The sequence below is a fragment of the Danio aesculapii genome, chromosome 1 (assembly GCF_903798145.1).
Source record: "Danio aesculapii chromosome 1, fDanAes4.1, whole genome shotgun sequence".
Classification (NCBI taxonomy): Eukaryota; Metazoa; Chordata; class Actinopteri; order Cypriniformes; family Danionidae; genus Danio; species Danio aesculapii.
The window spans coordinates 58,121,883-58,148,776 of record NC_079435.1 but is presented as its reverse complement, the minus strand read 5'-3'; the positions used below and the strand labels follow the sequence as shown (position 1 = coordinate 58,148,776).

At 32.3% G+C, this 26,894-nt stretch overlaps 1 protein-coding gene across 1 annotated transcript in view; it reads left to right on the top strand.

Moving 5' to 3' along the window:
- LOC130221397 (probable serine/threonine-protein kinase clkA) overlaps nucleotides 1–26,894 on the top strand; it is a gene marked incomplete at its 5' end in the record, with an annotated part of 48,708 nt that overhangs the window by 1,926 nt on the left and 19,888 nt on the right. Inside the window, 8 exon segments of the mRNA XM_056453872.1 lie at nucleotides 770–823; nucleotides 1,959–2,087; nucleotides 2,267–2,329; nucleotides 4,176–4,353; nucleotides 20,927–20,963; nucleotides 21,243–21,297; nucleotides 25,619–25,744; nucleotides 26,015–26,169. Coding sequence (XP_056309847.1) covers nucleotides 770–823; nucleotides 1,959–2,087; nucleotides 2,267–2,329; nucleotides 4,176–4,353; nucleotides 20,927–20,963; nucleotides 21,243–21,297; nucleotides 25,619–25,744; nucleotides 26,015–26,169 — 797 coding nt within the window.

The window sequence follows — 26,894 nt, the reverse complement described above, 5'->3', positions numbered from 1 at the left end:
GATAAAGCTGCCTTCATCTCTCTTCAAATTTACGGTAATACCTGTAATACTGTGCCCTGTGTCTTCAGGTCGGGTCAAAATGAAATAAGGAAGAAAAAAAACTAGTACTGCAGCTCTCTGAACAGAGCGTTTATATTTTATTTTAGTTTTTTTTTTTAACCAAAAGCATCATTAGCCAAACTAAATGTAAAAGCGCCTCGGACCACATTTACGTCCATTATGCATGACTTTAATGGCATTTTTATGCATGCTTTCACATTTTATTGGAGACAACAGGACACAAAGTAAGCAATGATGTACACTTTATCCAGGAACAAAAGCAAAACAGTTTTGGGGAAACTATTTTGTAAAAATAGCTTAATAGTTTAGGGTATAGGGGATATGGATGGAAGAATAATTTCATGACATGAGAATTGTATTTTTTTAAGTTCACAATGCAAGCTTAAAATGTTAATTTATTTTAATTTTAAATCAATACATTGCTTACATTCAATCGATTGAATTACACCCTCAATGACTAAGATATACTTCTTTTCCATCAACATTTTTATGTGTTTTGATGTAAAATGTTTAAACTTGTAAAACTAAATGTAAAAAAAAAAAAAATTAATAAATAAATAAATAAAAATTCATTTAAAAAAACTGTAATAAACCAAATGAAAAGTAATAGAAACTAAAAATAAATTAAATTAAAACTAAATTAAATTAAATAAAAAAATAAATGAAAATAAAATAAATAATACAAAATAACAATAATAATAATAAATACATTGTAAAAATAATAATAATAATAATAATAATAATAATAATAATAATAATAATTCTGTAATAATAACAATGTAATAATAAGAATAAGACGAAAATATTATTATCATCATTATTATTATTATTATTATTATTATTATTATTATTATTATTATTATTATTGCATTAATATTTATTTAATTATTATTATTAATGTTATTGATATTACATTATTATTACAATGTTATTATTAATTATAGATAATACTAATAATAATTATTATTATTTATTTATTTATTTATTTATTTATTTTTGTAATAGTAGTAATATTAGTAATGCAATGTAATAATACATTATTCAGGGTAAAGTTGTGATCATGAAACCATATATGTGGTGCAAACAATCGGTTGCCTCGTTCAGAGTGAACATTGAGATGTAATACAATGTAATCTTGAACTTTTGCTCTTTTGACCTTGTGTACTCTGGTCAGGCTTGATTCTAATGATTTATGAACAGCTGAAGGGGAATGGGATGGAATGATCTCATAACACAAGGATGGGATGATCTTATAACACAGTGTTCTAGTTTATACACATATCCACAGTGATTAACGCAATGTAAGAACGAAATACAAAAGCCCCCAAAATATAACTGCATCTTTCACACATCTGGCCTTATAGTTTAAAATTAAAGAGCAAGTGTGTGTGTGTGTGCGTGTGTGTGTGTGTGTGTGTGTGTGTGTTAAATGAAAAATAACATCTGTAAAAGGGCTGCATGCACAATGTATCAGAATAAAACGGATATTTTTATATGGTTTAGTGCAGCTGTCTCATTACACAGGCTGTGATTTAATTAAAACAAATATATGTGCTAGCAGTTTCAGTAAATCACATCTGATAGCACAATTTGTGTGTTTATATAAAAAAACAAGCTTTATTCTGAATTCAGAAGTGCATATTAGAATCTTCTGGGAAAAATAAAATTAAATAAAATAAATGCATTAAAAAATAATAAATAAATAATTCAAAAAAATGATAATAAAAAATAAATAAGTAAATGCAAAATATAATAATAAAATAAAAACAAAAATAAAATAAATTGTAAAAAATAAAATTAATAAATGAAAACAAAGCAAATGAAAAAATACAAAAAAATTATAAATAAATAAACAATTAAATGAAAAAAATCAATATACAATTAAATTTAATTAATAATTCAAAATAATAATAATAATAATAATAATAATAATAATAATAATAATAATAATAATCAAATAGATACAAAAATAAAATAAACAAAATATAATAATAATAATAATAATAATAATAATAATAATAATAATAAATAATGATAATGATAATAATAATAATAAATAATGATAATAAATGAAAACAAACGAAAAAAATAATAAAAAAATAAATAATGATAATAAATAAAAACAAAATAAATGAAAAATAATAAACAATTAAATTAAATTAATAATGCAAAATTATAATATTAATCAAATAGATACAAAAATAATATAATAATAATAATAATAATAATAATAATAATAATAATAATAATAATAATAATAATAATAATAATACATAAAAACATAATAAATGAAAATAGTTATACCAAAATAATACAAAATAATAAAAATAAAATTTTAAAAATAAGATAAACATAAAAAATTAAGCAAAAACAATAAACAAAAATAAAATAAAGTTAATTGTTAGTAAAAGTTAACACATCAACATCCAATCAATCAATCCTTTCATCCATCTTTATTTTCAGAACTTGTCAAAGTTATTACTATTTATGGTAACACTTTATTTTGATGGTCCATTTGAGTATTAGTAGACTGTCTGCTTAATATCTGCTGATACTGCTCTTTCAACAGACATTTAACTGACTATAAGAAACTTTGCAAGTACATGTCAATTTACACTAAACCTAACCCTAACCTAACAGTCTAATGAGAATTAGTTGGCATGTAGATGCAATGTAGTTAAATTTAACAAACAGACCATCAAAATGAAGTGTGACCTTATTAAATTATTACATAAGCGTAGCATGCATTATTACATAAGCGTGGCGTTACAAACATATCATGCATTTCAACATTATATAATGTAAATATGTATGAAACTAGCATTTCAAACACATGAATACAGCTCTTTATGTGCAGCACAGTACATAAATCCATAACCAAACAAGCCTGACGTCTGCTCTACAATATAATATCTGACTCCTTTAGAGGGGGGAAATAAAAAGATGAAAGAGAAAATGAACTTGAAGGCTAAACCTCTGTGTGAAATGTTGCCTTCAAAGCAGATTTTGCGCTTGCAAGTGTACAAGATGAAAATCATCACAGTCCCTTTCTAAAGTCATCACCAGGGTCTTCCTTTATCAGCGGCGGGTTCAAATCCTCATAATTAAAAGTATGAAGTAGTCAAGGGGCACCTGCGTTATACAAAAGCAGATTTGCATAATATCATTAGAGATATGCATTCTCGTCAATGCAATTAGACGCATCAAAGGCTTCTTTTCTGTCTTCGTTTCTTTGTGAATGAAGGCGGCGTATTAACAATATTTCATCTTGCTTCATGTGCTATAAACGTCTGATTATGTGTGATACAATGCGTTTATGGTGAAAATAACAGCAATGGAATCCAAAAATCGCTTTTATCTGCTTTTGGATTATCTTGTTTTTTTGAAGTAAATGGCTTTTACACAGATTGTAAAGTGCTGGAGATGTCCTCTGAAGCATCTTCTTTTTGAAAAGCACTAATTGAGGCTTTGCTGCAGATGCTTTGAACACAAGACAAGCAGCATTACATAGACAATTAGTCATCTGAGACGCTCTTTCCTTCTTTCTTTTTTTTTTTTCTTTCCTCTGTATCTCTGGGTAGTATATTAAGCAGCAACTAACATTTTGAAAACAATCTACTTTCATCACTGAAATATCGCTAAGCTCAAAACCAAGGTATCTATCTCAGATGCAGAAAAGCTAGTTCATCCTTTTATGACCGCTAGATTAGATTACTGTGATGCTCTGATGATTGTGATGCACGGGCTATTAATAAACCTCAGCAAGTGCAAAATGCAGCTACCAGAGCTGATACCAAGCCGAGAAAATACAATCATATCACCCCAATTTGATCTTCCTTGCACTGCCTGTCTGTTAAATTCTATATTGTGTATAAATTATTGCTTGTTACTTATAAGGCTTCAAATAGTCCAGCTCCTGTTTATCTGAGCAACCTTCTGTCTTACTACAATCAAACCCGCTTTACAGTCACACTGTGAGGCTTAGTGCTCAAATCAGATTTTTTCTCAGATCTGATTTTTATGCATAGCTGTTCACACTGTTGTTATAAATGTGGCCAATATCAGAATTGCAGTGTGAACAGATCATCATTAACATATCTTAAACTGACTCGCATATAATAATAATAATAATAATAATAATAATAATAATAATAATAATAATAATAATAATAATAATAATGATAACAATAACAATAACAATAACAATAACAATAATAACAACAACAACAATAATAATAATAATAATAATAATAATAATAATAATAATAATAACAATAATAATAATACAAATCTGCCGAATCTGCCGAGAAATGCAGATTTATTTATTTAATTATTTATTATTATTAATTCATCCATTTTCTTTCCATCTTATTTCCTTTATTAATCTGGGGTCATCACAGCGGAATGAACTGGCAACTTATCTAGCATATGTTTTACCCAGCCAATGCCCTTCTAGCCGCAACCTCTGGGAAACACCCACACACTCTTGCATTCACACTTACACTTTGGGCTCGACTCAGCGACCTTCTTGCTGTGAGGTGATCGTGCTATCCACTGCGCCACCATGATGCCGTTTTATTATTATTATTAATATTATTATTATTATTATTATTATTTTGTGGCATAAAGAAACAGTCATTACTTTTCCAATATATAACATTGATAAAAATAACACGCAAAGAAAAAAAAAAAAAAGTAAAAAAAAAAAGTTTCCCCAGACAGAAAAAAAATAAAAAAATGTAAAAAAATAAATAAATCGAACAAATTCTCTGTCTGACTAGATGGAATATATACATCTAGCATTTACGCAAATGTGAACCACTGCATGATAACGCCGACTCCTGTGAACCTCCATTCAATAACACATTTTGCAGAACATTGGTATTGTCAGAGTAATATTTGAAAAGCCAAGGTCCACAGACGGACGACGTGAATGAAATTGCCCGTCTCTGGAGATGTGACTGCACATGGCCGTCTCTGAATCAGCTGAACTTATGAGTGAGTGCGCTGTGCAGTCGTCCCGCAGCCGCCAACACAAGGGACAATCAGGCGTTCTGCACGGCCAGCTTAACATTCGCCTCATGTCCAGCTTTAAAGCAAATCGATCTGGGCCAAAAGTGCCACAGCATTACTGAAGTTTCTGTCCTTGGGAATTCACAGGACTGAGACCAGTGTTTAAGACAGCAAATCCATTTAAGTTGTTAAAACAAATAAATTCATTTGATTGTCTCTATATCACTCAAAAAAAGTCACAATGACGTTTATTATTAAGTGTTTCTAACCTTTTGATTTTATTTAAAATGGACAGCTGACGTTAATAGGCCTCCTGAATTATTGAAACACACCCCCTCTTCCGCTCTCACTTCTCATACTAAAGGAGGGAGCGATTCATTTGTGAATGAACCCCCGTTATGAATGGCTCGTTCACTTAACCGAAAATAATACAAGTTTCTAGCACCGCAGCGTTGTGTTTGTCATATTTCATTTACATCATTTGCATATTTTATACAACAAAATTAGCATAAGCCTAGTATTTAGTGCAAGTTGGTGCTACTTTGCCTCATGGTGAATTCAGTAAGAGACTGTATTATCACTAATAACGTTAATTGTTTAGCATTCATGTTCATAACATACAAAAAAACGTAATGAACGAAACCTTACCTATGAAATGTTCTGACTTTATGCTTGTTTTCTTTGTTTGCTCTTTAAAACACTCGTACACAACACTAGTCTAGCATCTTCACATTGGAACACTGTCTTGACTAGTTCTGTTGAATGACATTTGTACTGGGAGCACTGTACAAATATGGCGGCGCTATTGACGCATGCTCAGGTTGCGTATGCAATATCTAGTGAATATATCTATGTATCGTGGTAATAGCTTTTGATCAGGCTTTCAACGCAGACGATCCATTGGAGTCCAAAGCGCACTCAATTTCTCACCACACCGGCTAAATTGTTAAGCTAAGCTAAAAATGATCTCAGGTACTTAGATCAGCTGAATGGATTCACAAATGGTTAAACTTAACTTTAAAAAAAGGGGAGCTGTAAAATAAATAAAGTGGAGTGTTCCTTTAACATTGAACACAATTGGCGACGTGGTGGGCCAGACGCCACACAGCAAGAAGGTTGCAGATTCGAGTCCTGGCTGCACCAGATGGCATTTCTGTGTGGAGTTTACATCTTGTCCCCGTGTTGGCGTGGGTTTCCTCTCAGTGCTCCGGTTTCCCCCACAGTCCAAATACATGCACTATAGGTATATTGAATGAGCTAAATTGCCCGTAGTGTATGTGTGTGAATGAGTGTTTCCCAGTGACGGGTTGCAGCTGAAAGGGCATTATAAGGGCATCTGTTGCATTAAACATATGCTGGATAAGTTGGTGGTTCATTTCACTGTGGCGACCCCAGATGAATAAAGCGAAGGAAAAAGAATGAATGAATGAATGAACAAAATCTAAATTAAACCTTGTATGAATTAATAGATGGATGAATAAATGAATGAGTGATTGAGCAAATAAATGAGTAAGCAAATGAATGAGTGAACGAATGAGTGAATGGATGAATGAATTAATTAATTAGTGAGAGTGAATGAATAAATGAATGAGCAAATTAATGAACGAATGAGTGAATGAACGAATGAACGAACGAACGAATTAATGAATGACTTAGATATTAATTAGTAAGTGAGAGTGAATGATTGAGTGAATTAATAAATAAATGAGTGAGCAAATGATTGAGTAAATTAATGAATGGATGGATGGATGAATGAATTAATTAGTGAGAGTGAATGAATAAATGAATGAGCAAATTAATGAACGAATGAGTGAATGAACAAATGAATGAATGAATGAATGAGTGAGTGAGCACATGAATGAATGAGTGAACGAATGAGTGAACGAACGAACGAATGAATGACTTAGTTAATTAATTAATTAGTAAGTGAGAGTGAATGATTGAGTGAATTAATGAATGAATGAGTGAGCAAATGATTGAGCAAATTAATGAATGAATGGATGGAAAAAAAATCTAAATTAAACCTTGTATAAATGCTAATATTTCAAATATATCAATTGCTTACATATTTGCTTAAAAAAGAATCAATAAATAACCTCACCGTATGCTCAGCTACTAGTTTTTTCTATTTTACATGAGGCAAAAATGCAGAGCTGAAAAAAAAAAACAAGTATTTATTTATTTCAATAAGTCCATTGAACTGTTTTGCCCCTACAGCACATGCTGGTAATTTCCAGTCTCATACTGGAGCTCCATTGCGAATAGAGCCTAAAAATAAACAGTAATTCGTCAAATTATTTCTGGGCCATTAATTTTTTTGGATTCGGGTTTGTGCGAAGTGCGACGACACAGCTGTGCATTTGGTGGATTTGTCATGCAATAACTGCTCTCTCACAAGAGAGGAGGGCAGAAAATGAAGCATGTCCAGACACTGCAATGCAAAATAGAAATAAACAATCAACAGGATTACAGGAGGGCCAGTGGCTACATCTCACCTCCAAACTACACGTGCTGCAGCTTTGGTGGATGCATTGAAAGTCGGAGTCTCGTGTTGTGAGCAAACAAACAAAGATAACAGTTGCTGACAAAATATGTGGCATCAGGCTGCAAAGACGACGCTCAAAGAGGCAAACACCCGGCGCCACCGGTCCCACGTCTGCTTATGATTTATCATATGGCTTTTAGCACTCACAATGGGAGCATCTTTCACTAGCTCAGCAAATTGACTGCCCTCGAGCTACAACTTTCATCTGCTCCCTTACAGGAAATGTTTATCTACAAGTCACTGCTTACTTTAGGATGTTTTGGGATCACAGAATGAGTACACCCCCCCCCCCCCCCCCCCCCCCAAAAAAAAAAAAAAAAAACACCAGTGTCATTAGAAAAGACAAACTATAGGCATACAGCATATACTCTCACACAGTGAGTGAGCGAGCAAGCAAACAAACAAACAAGTGAATGACAAATAGCTGAGTCAATGAATAGAGAATGTGAGCGAGTGAATAGATGGATGAATAAATGAATGAGTGATTGAGCAAATAAATAAGCAAATAAATGAGTGAATGAATGAGTGAATGGATGAATGAATGAGTGAGTGAGCACATGAATGAATGAGTAAGTGAGCACATGAATGAATGAGTGACTAACTAACTAACTAACTAATTAATTAATTTAATTAATTAATTAGTAAGTGAGAGTGAATGATTGAGTGAATTAACAAATGAATGAGTGAGCAAATTAATGAATGGATGGATGGATTTGTGATTGAAAACATTATTGGATGGGTGACTGAGTGAGAATAAATAACTTAAGTAAGGGTCAAGTGAGTGAGTAAATGATGATTGAATGGGTGAATTAATTATGTGTAATCGAATGAAGAATGAATGAATTAATTCATTAATTAATGAAGGACTGAATGAAAGAACAAACAAATTAGCAAAGAAAGTAATGAATTAATGGGTTAGTGAATGAGAGGATGGATGGGAGGATGGTTGAGTGAGTGAAAAATAAATGAGTTGGTGAGTGAATAAAACAATTAATGAATAGGTGAGCAAATTGACGTGAATAAAAAAATGAATGAATGGATGAGTGAGTGACTAAGAAAATGAGTGGGTGAGTGAGTGAATAAATTAATGAATTAATAAAAGAGTGAAACACTGGATGGATGGATGAATGTGTGTGTGTGTGAAAACCTGACTGGGTTGGTGACAAGTGAGTTAGTGAATGAATAAATGAATGAATTAATAAAAGCGTGAAAGACTGGATGGGTGTGTGTGTGTGTGTGTGTGTGTGTGTGTGTGTGCGCGTGCGCGTGCGTGTGTGTGTGTGTGTGTGAAAACCTGACTGGGTTGGTGACGAGTAAGTGAGTGAGTGAATGAATAAATGAATTAGTGAGAGTCAATAATTTAAACATTAAAACAAGTGAATCAGTGACTGAGTGAGAAAATGATTGAATGGGTCAGTTAATTATGTGTGATCAAATGAATGAATAATTGAATGAATGAATGAATTACTGGGTTAGTGAGTAAGTGGGTGGATGAGAGGGTGATTGAGGGAAAACAAATGAGTTAGTGAGTGAATGACAACTAATGAATATATGAGCAAATTAGGGTAAATAAAAATAATGAATTAATGGATGAGTGAGTGCATGGATGGATGAGTGAGCGAGTACAAAAATGAGTGGGTAAAAGAGTGAATGAATGAATTAATAATAGAGTGAAAGACTTGGTGAGTGAATGAATGGGTTATTGGATGGATTGATGGATCGATAGATGAATCAATGGATGAGAAAGTGAGAGAATTAATAGATGACAGAGTGAATTAATGGTTGAGGTAGTGAGGTAGTGAGGTAGTGAGATAGTGAGTGAGGTAGTGAGTGAGTGAGTGAGTGAGTGAGGTAGTGAGGTAGTGAGATAGTGAGGTAGTGAGTGAGGTAGTGAGTGAGTGAGTGAGTGAGTGAGTGAGTGGTTCGGTGAACAATGAATAAAAAATGTATAAGCGAATGAATTTACTGACTGAGCAGTTCAACTTCCATCCATGACTAAATATGCAAATTTCCAGAGACAACCCCTTGTCATTGCTCAGTGATATACGACTGTAATGCCCGGATTTGACTTAAACAAAAATGCCCTTGAAAAATGACAGTCTGCAGGATCTGCAGCCATATTTCACTTCAGTGGGTTTTCCCAAAACCGTCGTCTCTTCAAGCCGTGCAGGGAAGGGGAAGAAATCCAGTCAAATAGCGACAAAAATGAAAGACTGCATTAAACATGAACGGTGTCCTTAATATCAACACGGCCAACCACAGATATGGGCCAGGAGTACACTCCAGTATTTACATAAATTTGCACTACTGAGACGGTCTCTTCGCTCTGAGACTCCTCTGATTTACAGCTTGGCATTAGGTAGAGAGCGACATGCCTCTTGGAGATATCAAACAAGGATGACGAGCCAGACGGATATATACGACAGACATATTTACATATACAAGCATATTTATTTCCTCGAGTCTGACCTACTGCAAAATATAGCAATAAATATGAGTGGAAATAGAAATAATGAACACCAAAACAGCCACACTGCTCTCAACTAGTGGAAGAAAGCCAGCCAATTTGGCTTAGCTCGGTTTGCTTCATTTTTTTATTAGCATTTGGTTTTCTGCAGTGGACTAAAACGATCACGTGGACTCCATAATCTTTCATTTCGCTAATAGAGTTCATAAGCAAGCGGCACAACTCATTTTGAATATGTTTCTGCAAGTGTACTCTCCTGATCGGAGTAATGCCACTTCCACCTGAATAATGAAATGAAATTCAGTGGTGTAAAGCAAAAAGGACGAGCCGCCTCCTGGTGTGCTGAAGGAGGAAAAAATATTAATAAATAATTGGGACATCACAGGCTTGTTAACTTATTTCTTAGAGTTCGTACTAAATAAGTTTCTCATTTGAAATTTGCATTAATTATCTCACGGCCTCAATGAAATACAGATTAATTTAAGCAGAGGGGCAAAATTAAAAAAGAGAGAGAAAAGGAGAGAGTCTGCGAGTACGTGCAGGATTGATGTTGCTCAGCAACCATTAATTTGAGTTTCATATGCGCAGGTTTATTTCAGTCAGGTCTATTGGAATTCCTCTGACAGTCAGCAATTAATCTTCTGCTCAATTATCTCCGCACATTTTACTGTAGAGGTAGAAAGAGTGATAAGACAACTGGAAATGTTAACAGTCATGTGCATCTCCAAAACAATCTAGCAACTCTGCGTTTGAATTCTGAAGAGGCACTTGGTTTTTTTGTTTGTTTGTTTTTTCTCCTTAGTCAACAATAGAACATTATTTGACTGTGATCTAATACTGCTAGCAGTCATACATGGGCAGACTGTTGACTTTGACGAGCATGCTGTCCAATTATTCAGGAAAACAGCCGTCTGACTGATATGTAAAGTAACCAAAGTTAGTTTTGAGAAACCGGCTGTGGTCTAAAAATAAATGAGCAGAATTGGAGATAAACAGATCAAAACATTTGGCAGATAGAAAATCATTATTGGGTGACATGAACAAACATCAATAGAAATATTGCATGGTCAAAAAGTAAACAATAAAATACATCAACTAATCAGCTAACAAACCAACCAATCAGCCATTCAACCAACTAGCCAATCAATCAACCAACCAACCAGTCAATCGATCAACCAACCAACTAGTCAATCGATCAACCAACCAACTAGTCAATCGATCAACCAACCAACCAACAAGACAGCCAACTAGCTCATCAGCCAGCAAACCAGTCAACCAACCAACTAGCCAATCAACCAATCAGCCATCCAGCTAGCCAACCAACCAACTAGCCAATAGGTCAATCAACCATTCAGCCAACCAACCAACCAACCAACCAGTCAGCCAACCAATCAGCCATCCAACCAACCAGACAATCAGCCAACCATCCAACCAGTAAGTCAACCAACTAGCCAACCAACTAATCAATCAATCAATCAACCAACCAACCAACCAACCATCCAGCCAACCAACCAACCATCCCAATGGGTCAACCAACCAGCCAAGCGAACCAACCAACCAATCAGGTAACCAATTAGCAATCAGTTAGCCAGCCAGCCAACTGACCAACCAATCAGCCATCTAGCTAGCCAACCAACCAACTAGCCAATAGGTCAATCAACCAATCAACCAACTAACTAACCATCTAGCCAGCCAAACTACTAACCATCTAGCCAGCCAACCAACCAACTAGCCAATAGGACAACCAACCAGTCAGCCAATCAAATAGCCAACCAACCAATCAGCCATCCAGCCAATCAGCCAACCAACCAGCCAATCAGTAAGCCAGGCAACTAGCCAACCAACTAACCAAACAACTGATCAACCAACCAATCAATTAATCAATCAATCAATCAATCAATCCAAATCAAAATCAATCAATCAATCAACCAACCAACCGTCCAACCAGCCATCCAATCAACTATCCAATAGGTCAACCAACCAACCAACTAGTCAGCCAAACAACTAGTCAACCAACCAACCAACCAACCAGGTAAGCAATTATTCAATCAGTCAGCCAGCCAGCCAACTAACTAACCAACCAACCAGCCAGCCATCCAGTCAGCCTGCCAGCCTGCCAACCAGCCATATAGCTAGCTAGCCAACTTGTATTCAATAATTAGTTACAATAAATACTTTTATTTTGCTACAAATATTTCTAGGCCAAATAAAAGCTATTCTTTCAACATTTAAGCAAAAAATAAGCAATCTAAAAAATAATCAATAAAAATTTTAAACAATAGCAGTTTACATTGAGCAGCATGGATATCTTGTCAATAATATTCAGCAAATTATAATGATTTCTCATTGGCCGTCACTCCAAATGTGAAAGCAGATGCTCAGACTGTGATTTAAGATTACCAAAACAAACTTTTCTCAGTAGAATAACTTGCACAGATTAATTGTTCACCTAAATAATGACAATGTGTGCTAGCAGAATAAACATAGTAGAGGCAGTTGATTTCACACAGACTTTAATGCATGCATCTGCAATGCTCTGGTCCAGCGTGCAGTGCAGTACAGATAAACCGGTCAGTGAATGAACAGTGGGCGTCTTGCTTGAGGCTGACAGTACAATGCAAACAGATGGCAAAGAGGTCTAGATGTAGCAATATTGGCAAAACACACTTGTGTGGAATCAATCAAGGTCAGCAATGAATGGCCAGAAACATTTGAACTGGCAGAGAAGCTGCAAATGCACAAGGCAGAAGCTTTTATCCAAAGTTACATACAGTACACTTATGGACAGCCCCCCGGAGCAGGCAATTTGATATAGCAATTTCATGCTATTTGCTGTGTCTAAAGGCGCTGCATCTTCAAGCTACACTTTGTGGTGTAACACCTAACGTTTAGCTTTTATGCGGACACTCTTTGGCCTTCACAAGTTCGGTCAATGGGTTTTTCGCGATAACACAAGACGTATGATGACTCTGACAGTACACAGGCACTTAAGACACACTTGGAATGAATGGATGTAAAGACCAACTAAACAACAACTTAAATAATATGTACCTGTGGACGTACTGTATGGTATACCCATGCAGAGGATGATATATTGTCCTAGATCCAATTTTGTATAATATATATATATATATATATATACTGTATATATATATATATATATATATATATATATATATATATATATATATATATATATATACTGTATATATATATATATATATATATATATATATATATATATATATATATATATATATATATATATATACAGTATATATATATATATATATATATATATATATATATATATATATATATATATATATATATATATATATATACAGTATATATATATATACAGTATATATATATATATATATATATATATATATATATATATATATATATATATATATATATATAATAACTGTTTTTTTATTGCTCTTTTTTTGTAAATGCAAGTACATCAACATATAATATAATATAATATAATATAATATAATATAAATTCAAAATAAAAAATAATATAATACAAATAAAACAAAATAAATAAAAAAAAAAGTTTACAGTATGCAGCACAGCTGTTTACAATGTCAATAATGCTCAAGCATTTGCTGCACATATTAATGGATAAATTATATGCATTATATTGTTAATAATAAATGTTACACCAATATGTTAATATTGTCAATACTATCCAGCAAATTAGAACGGTTTCTGATTAACTGCCCCTCTAAATGCAAAAGTTGAAATTTCCTACATAATAGTTAGCTTTTTATTTACCCACAGTACACTCACATACACATGAATGAACGAACAAACAAATGAACAAACAAATGAATGAACAAAGAAAGAAGCAAAGGAATGAATGAATGTCAAAAGGAACGAAGAAAGGACCGAAAAAATAAAGGAAGAAATGAAGGAACGAACGAACAAAGGAAGGAACAAAGGAATGAAGGGAGGAACAAAGGAAGAAATTAACAAATAAACTAAGGAATGAAGAAACAAACGAAAGAATGAACAAAGGAAAAAAGGAACGAACGAAGGAATGAACAAAGGACCTAAGGAACGAAGAAACGAACAAAGGAATGAACAAAGGAATTTGAAATTAAGGAACGAAGAAACGAACAAGCAAAGAAAGGAACCAAGGAAGGAATGAACGAAAGAAGGAAGAAAGGAACAAAGTAAGAAAGGAAGGAAGGAATGAACAAAGGAATAAACGAAAGAAGAAACAAAGCAGGGAATAAAGGAACAAACAAAGAAGCAAACAAAGAAACAAAGATAGCAAGCACGGAAGGAACCGATGAACGAATGAACGAACAAACGAATGAATGAAGGAAGAAAGGAAGGAAGGAAGGAATGAATGAAGAAAGTAAGGAACAAAGAAATGAATGAAGCATCAAACAAACGAATAAACACAAATAAAATAAAATATGCATTAAAAAAGAAACCAACAAGGTCATGAATGAACGAACGAAGGAAGAAACAAAGGAAGGAATGAAGGAAGGAAGGAAAGAAGGAAGGAAGGAAGAAACAAACAAACGAAGTAAGAAAGGAAGAAACAAAGTAAGAAAGGAAGGAAAGAAAAAAGGAAGGAATGAAGGAAGGAAGGAAGGAAAGAAAAAAGGAATAAACGAATGAACGAACAAAGAAAATGAATGAAGGAACAAACACAGAAACAAACGAAGAAAGGAAGTAATGAATGAAAGAAAAGGAACAAATGAATGAACGAACAAAAAAACCGATTGAACAAAGGAACGAACGAACAAAGGAAGAAATAAAAGAACGAAGGATCAAACAACCGAATGAACAGAATTAAAATACAATAAAAATAAAATGCATTAAAAAAAGAAACCAACAAACAAAAGGACACATCACACACTAAAAAATAAAGCTTGAACATTTCCATGATCAATATAATGACGAGCAAATCCCAACTGCTTGTTTTTTTTTTTTTTTTGCTTGTTTGTTTCTTTCTTTCTTTCACAAAATGTTAATCACCAAGCTCTTCGAATTACTAAATTAAACAAACCTCCTCAAACTGCTCGCATTATTTTCAAATCTAAACCAAACTCTGCTAAAAGCAACCATTGTAAAAAACATGAAGATGTTGAGCAATTCTAAACATCATCATAACGGTTCTGTAAATCTATCCAATGCTTATATAATATTATCATTCACAACTTTTTCATTGTATCCAGAGCTGTAAGTCTCCATGCATTCAAACACAAGCGTTTGGGTGACTTTAAAGCACGTCACCCTTGTGGAAGGAGGTGTTTGAACTGAATCCAGAGCTCACACATCAGATCCCCTGCGCTGTTCTCCAGTCGGTCAACAATCATATCAGCCTGTGTTTGAACAGCTTGACCGGCACACTAAAGAGCGACCTACAAAAACTCTATCATTCACACTGGCCAAAAGCACTCTGTAGACTGCTAACAAGCCTTTTATTAGTGTCTGTTTAGGCCTAATGCTAATTATATGCATGTACAACACATAAAATGTAACTGACCAGGACTAATCTATATTGTTTACATTTATTAATGAAGCAGATTTAAAAAAAAATCTAAATCAATGTGAGAAATATATATTAAACCAAGGTAGAGCTGCATTGTATGTGTATGTTGCACTCTGTGTTTTAATTCAAATTAATTTTGTTGTTGTTGTTGTATTTCCTGGGAATAGAACCCATGACTTGTGTCTACTTTTGTTTTATGACAGGAAAACATTTATTTGCTTGTTGGGTTGCTTTATGGCGAAAGTTAAAAGTGTGAAAAAGCAAACATTGCTGACTAGGAATATTCAAAATCAGTTGGTTTACATGTATTAATACAGGCTACCAACACTGTAAAAATTAAATTGTTGAGAAAACATGAAAAAACAGGGCAACTTGATACAGTAAGAACTTTGAGTTGTCTCAACAGCTGTTTTTTAGTTCTTCTCAGTAAGAATATTTTGTTCAGCTAACATAATTTTGTTTATTCATGCAATGTTGATTATTGTATTTTACTAATAAAGATATTCTTGTCACATCAACTGAAGCAATTGTTACTGCTATTGAGTCAATTCCTTTTTTTCTGTTTAGTGGATGATATTTTTCAAATTGGCAAAATAAGTAATTAGTACTAGTTAGCATATTATCCTGTTTTTAATCATTTTACTTAAAAACAACAAACACAAACTTACTACTTCATTCATTTTCCTTTGGCTTAGTCTCTTTATTCATCAGGGTTCACCACAGCAGAGTGAACCGCCAATTTTGCCATTTTACACAGCTATGTGCACATTATTTAAATATCAACATTCCTGTTCAAAACAAAAATGTTTGTCCAGAAAACCCAGTTAAACAAGTAAACATAACATTTAGCGAATATTGTTGACATAACATATATTTATGTGACTGAAAAAGTACAGTGTGCTGAACAAATGGTGATTTTATTTTTTACAGTGAATGCATTAAACTAGCTGTTTGATTTACTTAAAAAAAATATAAAGATATTAATCCAATATAGGCGACGCAGTGGCGCAGTAGGTAGTGCTGCCGCCTCACAGCAAGAAGGTCGCTGGTTTGAGCCTCGGCTGGGTAAGTTGGCGTTTCTGTGTGGAGTTTGCATGTTCTGCCTGCGTTCTCTTGGGTTTCCTCCGGGTGCTCCGGTTTCCTCCACAGTCCAAAGACATGCGGTACAGGTAGATTGGGTAGGCTAAATTGTCCGTAGTTTATGAGTGTGAATGAGTGTGTATGGTTGTTTCCCAGAGATGGGTTGGGCTGGAAGGGCATCCTCTGCGTAAAAAAACGTGCTGGATAAGTTGGCGGTTCATTCCACTGTGGCGACCCCGGATTAATAAAGGGACTAGGCCGAAAAGAAAATGAATAAACGAATTAATCCAATAAAGTGTCAATTTATACTTGCATTACATTTTGTTGATGCTTTTATTGAAGTGTATTTGCATCACACCCCAAGTTTCCATTTAAACACGGGATGCATAATTTGGGAATTGAAACAATATTAACTATATTAACTTTATTATTTATAAATATATTATTAAAATTATTATATTTTTTGCATAATTTTGACTTGCCATTTTTCGTTAATTTTACATTATCTTGAATTGATAATTATTTTACCATTTTATTTTGATTTTAGATTTATATATCAAGTTTATATTAAATATTCTATTTCATATTTTCTTTAATATTTTATATTGAATTATTATTTTATTTTTTTAAGGTGTTTCATTTTGTTGTATTTTTTATTTCGTATTTTATTCCTAAATTGTTTTAATTTATTTAATTAATATATATACATATACATACACACATACACCTTTACATACATACATACATACATACATACATACATACATACATACACACATATACATATACATACATACATACACATATACATACATACATACACATATACATACACACACATATACATACACAAATACATACACACACAAATACATACACGCACAAATACATACACACACATACATATAATATTATATAATAATATTCCACAATTACGTAACATTTATGCAGTTGTAGATGTTTCTGTCCACTGCATTCTTGTGCAGAATCAAACCTGTGATCTTTGTATACAGCTTTAACCTATAAGATTTCTTTTGAATATCTTAATTCTTCTGTTTGTATGAGAGTTGTTTCCATGGACGAGCGTGTTTTCATGCATCACTGCTCTCTGAGATGCGTCAGACCGCAGGATGTGACTCAACAAATGTGCATTCATTGACAGTCAGTGGACTCTTTCAGGTCAACTACTGCCATGCCTGTAAAAGGAGACCTGTTGTTCCCATTTTTACAAAATCTAAAATAAGACTCTGAGGTCCCCAGAGTGTGTATGTGAAGTTTCAGCTCAAAATAACTCACAAATAATGTTTTAGAACTCTTTGAAACTGTCCATTTTAGGCTTTGAGCTTAATTGTGCTGTTGTGGTGACTGTCGATTTAAATTAAATAAGATTGTGCTCTTTTTAAAAGAGGGTGGGGCTACAAATGCCTGTGTGTCAGCATAGCGGCGGATTCAAAACAATGACTGATGTAATATCAGTGAAAAGCTGAAAATGTCAAAAGAAGTGTCTCAGAAGATGGTGGTTTATGGAGATTGCAGTGTTCATTTGTGTTTCATAAGAGGCTCACAACGAATGCGGTTTTATATTCTTTGTTGACAAGGCTAAAAAGAAGTGTGGTGCACTAGGCAAACACTAAACCTAAATGGTCAGTCACACCAAACACGATTTTCAATTCTGAGAAAGCAAGGCGTACTGCACTGCCTTAGTTTGTTGAAGTGTGCTGCGCTTTTTACGTTGCTAGGCAACCACTGAATCAGCTGCATATTGTGCGCGAAAGCTGCTGTTGATATTGTTATAATTGTAATATTTAATAATATTGTGATATTCACAATTTGTGAAGTCATACAGCTCTGGATAACGCAAACCAGCGACCACTAGTCTCTTCTCCATTTTTAAAGGTTTCAATAGTCATGTTGACAACACAAAGGCTGCATTCAAAAGCGCACACGTTCATACTATATAGTACATTAAAAACAGCATGTTTGGCCAGAGGAGAAATGGTCGTGCCCAACTAAGCCTGGTTTCTCTCTAGGTTTTTTTAATTCTTCACTTTAACCAATTGGTGAAGTTTTTTCCTCGCCACTGTCGCCACTGGCTTCCATGGTTCGGGATCTGTAGAGCTGCGCATCGATGAATTCGCTCTTTAGTGTTTGAACTCTCAGCAGTGAATATTAAACTACACTGTTTCAATTTACTATAATCTTCTATGTGAAGCTGCTTTGACACAATCTACATTGTAAAAGCCCTATACAAATAATGGAACGATGGAAATGGATATGGAAAGGTGAATTGAATTGAATTAATGGGTGGGGCTTTTCTCCTCTGATGACACGTAGAAAGGGAGAATGTCAATCTAAGGCCGCATTTACACTGCACTGTTCAAGTGACTCAATTCCGATTCGTTTCTCCCATGTGGCACAGAACGGATATGGCCCATGTACATGTAAGCAGGAACAAATCACATGGATTCCGATTTACTCAAATCAGATTCAGGCTTTGTCATATGTAGAAATTTATCCGATATGAATCTGATCTGTGCCCTTATGTCTGCAGTGTAAGCAGGTAGATCGGATTTTCACCTGTCAATGCGAGTCGCGCATCATTAAAAACCGTAGCGAATGACGTCATGTCTGACACTTTCATTTCAGAACAGACTTCAGCAGAGACGCAAACCTTAAATATTATACACAAGGCCTAAAACAGATTTTATATTGTCATATAGCACAGGTATTTAAGCATGTAAATGAGAGCGAGAGAGCACAATGTCTACCACGTAAACAATATAAACTATTATAAAACTGGCGCATACATGACGTGCATATTCACACCATGGACATGACATTAAGATGCCTACTGGTTTAATAAAGCATATATATTAAAAGAAGATGAACAAATGAGAACCTTTCAGTTATAAACTATAGTAAAAGAGCTTGTCAAAAGCTGCGAACAGATTACATACTCTTTAATTATCAGCTGATAGTCAGCGCCCGCTTTTTATTTTTCCTGGTCATTGCGCCTTTGCCGTGTGCTGTGTAAATGCAGATGATCGGATACGAGTCACTTTTAAAAGATGATGCAAGCAGGTCTTTTTTTGTCAAGTGTCATCATAAAAACTATTAAAAACAGAATTAATAATTTTTTACCATTCGAAGCTGGTTATATTCACACGCTGTTGCAACACTTCTATGTTTAAACCCTTTATAAAAGTGATTTTTGCATAATAGCTTTCCTTGAAAAGACAATCTTGTTTATTTAAAGTCTTATTTTCTCGGCTGGCTCTTGAGAATCAAGGATTGTTGCTGCTGATGCAATGCTAGGACAATAATAATAATAGTAATGTCGGGCTGAATCACATGCATTGTTCATGATGCCTTGCAGCTTATATTTCCGATATTTCTGATTTGATAGAACATCCATGGATTTCTCTCTCAGAGACATATAGCAGCTTGACTTTGATTGTGGACCGCTTTGATTGGCTTTATGTTCATGGTGGGTATATGATTTATTTATTTGACAGACACAGCAGGAAACCAATCAACAGAGCAACTTTTGCCAACAGGGGTCCTAGAAACTGAAGAGCGAAGAGCACATGGGGAGAAGGGGAACAAATGAAATTGTCTTGATAATAAATGTAAGATTTGGATTTCATATAGCCTGAAAAAAGAAAGGGGAAAAATAATCAGCAAGAAAAAAAATAGGAATGAAGATTAAGGTAAACATATTGACAATTAATATTGATCAATTAACTTTATTTATTTATTTATTTATTCTTGATTTGATTTTAAATTCAAGTTTTTTTTATACTTTTTTTATTGCATTCTATTTTATTTCTATATTTTTATTATTTATTTTTATTATAATTACAATTTACCATTGTTTTTAAATTTATTTCACTTTATTTTAAGTTTGCTGGTTTTTGAGTAAAGTTGATAAAAAATCTACCCAAATTTAAAACATGTTTCTATCTACTGAAATATGCTGTAATGTGTCATTTATTTCTGTGATCCATAGAATAATTTTCAACATCATTGCTAGTTTTTTGCATCATGTGATCTTGTAGAAATAATTGTAATGTGCTGACTTTTGCTCAAGAAATTGCATTCCTAAAATAATAACAATAATAATAGTAAAAAAAATAAATAAATGAAAAAAAGACAAACAAATTTAATAATAATAATAAATTAATACAAAATTAAATAAAATACATGAATAAATAAATACCTAAATAAATAATAATTATAGCAACAACAACAACAACAACAACAACAACAACAACAACAACAACAATACTACTAATAATAAAACAAACAAAAAAAATTAAATTAAATAATAATAAATAATAATAAATAAATAATAATAATAATAATAAATAAGAAATTAAATTAAATAAAACAAATAAGAACATAAATAATTACCTAAATAAATAAATAATAATTATAACAACAACACTAATATTAATAAAACAAAATAAATAAAAATAATAAATAAAATAAAAAATTAATAATAATAATAATAATAATAATAATAATAATATAAAATAAAATACCTAAATAAATAAATAAATAATAATTATAACAACAACAACAACAACAACAACAACAACAATACTAATAATAATAATAAAATAAACAAAAAAATTAAAATAATAAATAAAATAATAATAATAATAATAATAACAATAGTTCTCTTATTATTATTATTATTATTATTATTATTATTATTATTATTATTATTATTATTATTATTATTATTAATTATTCATTCATTCTCTTTTTTAGCTTAGTCCCTTTATTAATCAGGGGTTGCCATAGCAGAATGAACTGCCAACTTACCCAGCATTTGTTTTATGCATCGGATACCCTTCCAGCTGTAAACAATCACTGGGAAACTTATTATTATTATTATTATTATTATTATTATTATTATTATTATTATTATTATTATTATCTAAATGAATAACAGTTCAAACGTTTTATGGATTTATTATATCCTTAATTACTAAAACTATTAACATGTTTCAAGAATTCTTACTGAAACCTAAAGAGCTTTTTGCATATTACTATAAATGCAGCACAACAAATAATGAATTAATTACAAAACAATTATGGAAAGAAACATCCATAACTGTCCTATAAATAGACTAATGTCTTTGTTCTCATGATGCTCTCAAAAGGTTTGTGACATTTACTATATCGTTTTACCGCTCATATCTACATATCAGGAGCAGCAAGTGTAATAATTTGATCTCATTAAGCATCAATTTCTGAGCGGTTCATCTCACGTAGCATTAATTATTTATCTCACAACTTGCCAGACACCCGCTGTTTTGAAAATGGCTGCGACATTCATTGCCAGCATACTTAGCATGTGCTCGTACTGTAATTGTTCACCTCATCAAAGCAAGACTTATATCTGCAAATTAATTCTGCATTCACCGCTCAGTCTCCCTGTAAAACCGAAGCCATTAAGTGTTTGTATAAAGTTGTATAAAGTCCAATTTAGTCAAGGAAGACGGTTAAAAGACGGGTCAAAATGAGCACACAACACAAACACCTCACGCACTGTTTGCTTTCAAAGAGGAAAATGCTGGAGAATTATGATTGTGAAGAGCAGCAAAATAATATGCCCAGACTCACAAAGCAAGACACATGCACTCAAGGTCAAGATTTAGATTAAATACTTGCATTATTGAAATATATGTCTGTTTAGTTTTTTTTTCCCTCACATCTGATTAGTTACTGTGCTCATAAGCTTACCAGAAATGCAATATTTTAAGTAATTATTAATTATTAAGTAATTAGGTAAAGAAATAAGTAAATTAAATCAAATAATAAATAAATATTCAAATAATTAAATACTGTAAAATGCTGATTTCAAAAATAGCAAGATATAATTTGTACAATATGCTTTCCAAAGATATAATCAGTTGGATTTATTTATTTATTTATTTATGTATTTGTTTGTTTATTTATTTTAAAAATCATGTCAATTGTAATTTTAAAATAATTCTAATGTGACTGGTTTTGATGTTCAGGGCTCCAATATATAATGAATATATATATATGAATGTATGTATGTATGTATGTATGTATGGATGGATGGATGTATGTATGTATGCATGTATGTGTGTGTATATATATATATATATATATATATATATATATATATATATATATAGAGAGAGAGAGAGAGAGAGAGAGAGAGAATTATTAGCCCCCTGAATTATTAGCCCCCCTGTTTATTTTTTCCCCAATTTCTGTTCAACAGAGAGCAGTCTTTTAAACACATTTCTACACGTAATAGTTTTAATAACTCATTTTTAATAACTGATTCATTTTATCTTTGCCATGATGACTGTTAATAATATTTGACTAGATATTTTTACAAATAATACAAAATTAATACAACAAAACTAAATTAAATTAAATTCAATTCACTTAAGATGTTGAATTTTAAGCACCTTGCACCAACTAAATATACTTTTAAATAAACTAAACATAAAATTAACTGATTATAAATGCATGAATACTATGAATAAATGACTAATAAATAAATAAAGCAAGTTTAGCTTATTCAATTCACCTATACTGCATGTCTTTTGAGTGGGGGGGAAACCGGAGCACCCGGGGAAACCCATGCGAACATGAGGAGAACATACAAACTTCACACAGAAATGCCAGCTGACCCAGCCGAGGCTCGAACCAGCGACCTTCTTGCTGTGAGGCGATTGTGCCACCCACTGAGAAAATGTTTATTCATTCACTCATTTTCTTTTCAGCTTAGTCCGTTTATTAATCCGAGGTCACCACAGCGAAATAAATCGCCAACTCAGCACAAGTTCCACCCAGCACTACCCACTGCGCCACCGCGTCGCCCAAGGATCAGCAAAGGACCTTGAGCCGGGAATCGAACTCGGGTCGCTGTAAGCACGTTGGTGCTATATGTCAGCACACAGTACCACTAGGCTACCACTAGGCTAAACATCTATGTGACAAAATCGTGATTAATCTTTTCCTTGGCATTGATAAATCTTTATGTTAAGATTCTATATGGACTCATGGATCAACTGTGATGTTTTTCAGCGAATCAGTGAATAAACCTTTATGCTATCAGTCCATTAAGGTCAGAAAATCACTCTGAAACTGCTAATACAAGTGCTTCTACATAAGAAATCGGACATTCGGCAGGTCTTCAGTCATCAATGCCTCATTTATTTCCTTTCATCCGTTGTGGCCTGACAGTCGTGGCTACATGATCTTAATGCCTTCAGATCTAATATCCAGACAGGCGCTTCTTAGAGCTCTTAAACACCATCATCTGTGACTCTACTAATAGCACAAATCTGCTGGATCCAAAACTGACGCCGTTTTCTCTTCTCTTTTCTATCTGGCAGGCAGTTTCCATAACTCTGAGACTCTGAATGCCGTTTGTGAAGGTAAACATGAGTCCGGCAGTGAGTCAGATGCTCTCTGAGTGTCGGAGGTGACAGACTCCCACACAGAGCAGCACTGAAGTCATTCTGTTACCGCCGCTGCTGATGACACTGGGTTGTTGCACATTCAGATAAATCAATAAAGCTATAAGAGGCCAAAAGGTGCTGTGACTTTTCCAAGCTTAATGGGTGTTCTTTTGCTTTAGCTTATTGCTTTGTTTGTAAATCAGCAGCAAGATGATTATGGAACAATTGAAAGAGGTCAATAAATAAAGGCAGTACGGTGGCACAGTGGGTAGCACAATTGCCTCACAGCAAGATGGTCGCTGGTTCGAGCCTCGGCTGGGTCAGTTGGCATTTCTGTGGGGAGTTTGCATGTTCTCCCGGTATTGGCGTGGGTTTCCCCCACAAGTTCAAAGACATGCGGTATAGGTAAATTGGGTTGGCTAAATTGTCCGTTGTGTATGTATGTGAAGGAGAGTCTATGGGTGTTTGTCTGTGATGGGTTGTAGCAGGAAGGGCATCCGCTGCGTAAAACATTGGCTGGATAAGTTGGTGGTTCATTCCGCTGTGGCGACCCCAGATTAATAAAGGGACTTAGCAAAAAAAGAAAATGAATGAATGAATGAATGAATGAATGAATAAATAAACAAATAAAATAATAATAAGAATTATTATTATTTTTCCTTTTATTATAATTATCTTTTTATTATATTATATTATATTATATTATATTATATTATATTATATTATATTATATTATATTATATTATATTATATTATATTATATATTATATTATATTATATTATATTATATTATATTATATTATATTATATTATATTATATTATTATTTACCTCTATTTAATTCAATTCAATTCACCTTTATTTGTATAGCGCTTTTACAATGTAGATTGTGTTAAAGCAGCTTCACATAGAAGATTTTAGTAAATAGGAACAGTGTAGTTCAGTTTTCAGTGTTTAAGTTCAGTTCAGTTTAGTTCAATGTGGTTTAATATTCACGACTGAGAGTCCAAACACTGAAGAGCAATCCATCGATGCGCAGCTCTACATCCCGAACCTCTAACAATGATGATAACAACAACTTATTTTTATTTTATCTATTTTTAGAATGGAGAGCTCTGCTCTCTTTCACTTTGGGTTTAATAAAGTCTAACAAACAAACAAACTATTATATTAGCTACTGTTATTATGATAGCTATTATAATTAACTATTATTATCATTGTTTTCATCAAATATGGGTCAATATTAATAAAATATAATAAAATAAATTAGATAATCATAATAATAGAGATAAAGTAAATTAATAAATAATAATAACAACAACAAAACTTTTTTCCATTTATTTGTACCTCTATTATTACGATTTTCTTATTTATTATATTATATTTTATTAAAATTGACCTTTATTTACCTCTAACGATGATGACAACAATGATAATCATAATCATAATAATAATCATAACAACAACAACAACAACATCAAAACAAATAAAATAATAATAATAATAATAATAATAAAATAAATAAACAAAATAATAATAATAATAATAATAATAATAATAATAATAATAATAATAATAATAATAATAATAATAATAATAATAATAATAACAATTAAAATAAAATAATAACAACAACAACAACAACAATAATAAAAGCAACTAAAATTGTTTCTTTTTTTTCAATGTACTGGTACCTCTATTGTTGTGATTATCTTATTTATTATGTTGTATTTGATTGATATTTACCTTAATTTATGGTAATTACTTTATTTACGAACCTTTATTAACGATAATGATGATAAAAAAATAAATAAAAAATAATAATAATTAAAAAAAAAACTTAAAAAAAAAAACTTAAACAAAAAAACAAACAAACAAATAATCGCAACAACAACAACAACAACAACAACAATAGTAATAGTAGTAGCAACAATAATAATAATAATAATAATAATAATAATAATAATAATAATAATAATAATAATAATAATAATAATAATAATTCTGTTGTTGTTATCATAGTTATAGTATTTATCAGAGTTATATTAAATAAAGTGTCTAGTCTGCCTCATTTGTTATTTATATTATCAGTTATATAATTTAGTTAGGGTGCATAAGTTCTAATGTTGCTGTTTTAATGTACTCTGCTCTGATTTTCCTACAATCACTCTAAACTGTTAGCCAGACACTAAATATAAAGTTTAATCAGTTGATCCATATGACAGTTTTCGAGAAGTTAAAGTGATTACCTGCCAATCAAACAACTGAGATCATCAATCAAAATGCAGTCATATGAACATCTTCGACCACAGAATATTCATCTGACACAAGCATATCCAATGTCATGATCTGCCCTTTAAAACATGCTGATAGAAAACATTTTCAGTCTTAACATTTTAATATGTCAGATGCAGCACACAAGTGACACCAATGCATCATTCAGACGAGCAGTCGATTAACTTTTAACTTTAGTCATTTCTGATGAATTCAGGTTTTACACTTTTATAAGCAAAGGAAAATATGAAAAGAAGCCCTACATACTCCACCAATATAAAAAGGCAAAAATGTATAAGCCATCAACAAGCCAAGCTAACGATGCTAGAACTAGAAGCCATCTTTATTTAAGGAACAATGGTTGTTTTAGTTGCTTAAAAAAAAAGAAAAAAAAAGAAGAAATACATTAAATTAAAAAATAAATTAAAATAAAAGAAAACAAAACACTTTTTTTATTAATTTAAAATAAATCAAATAT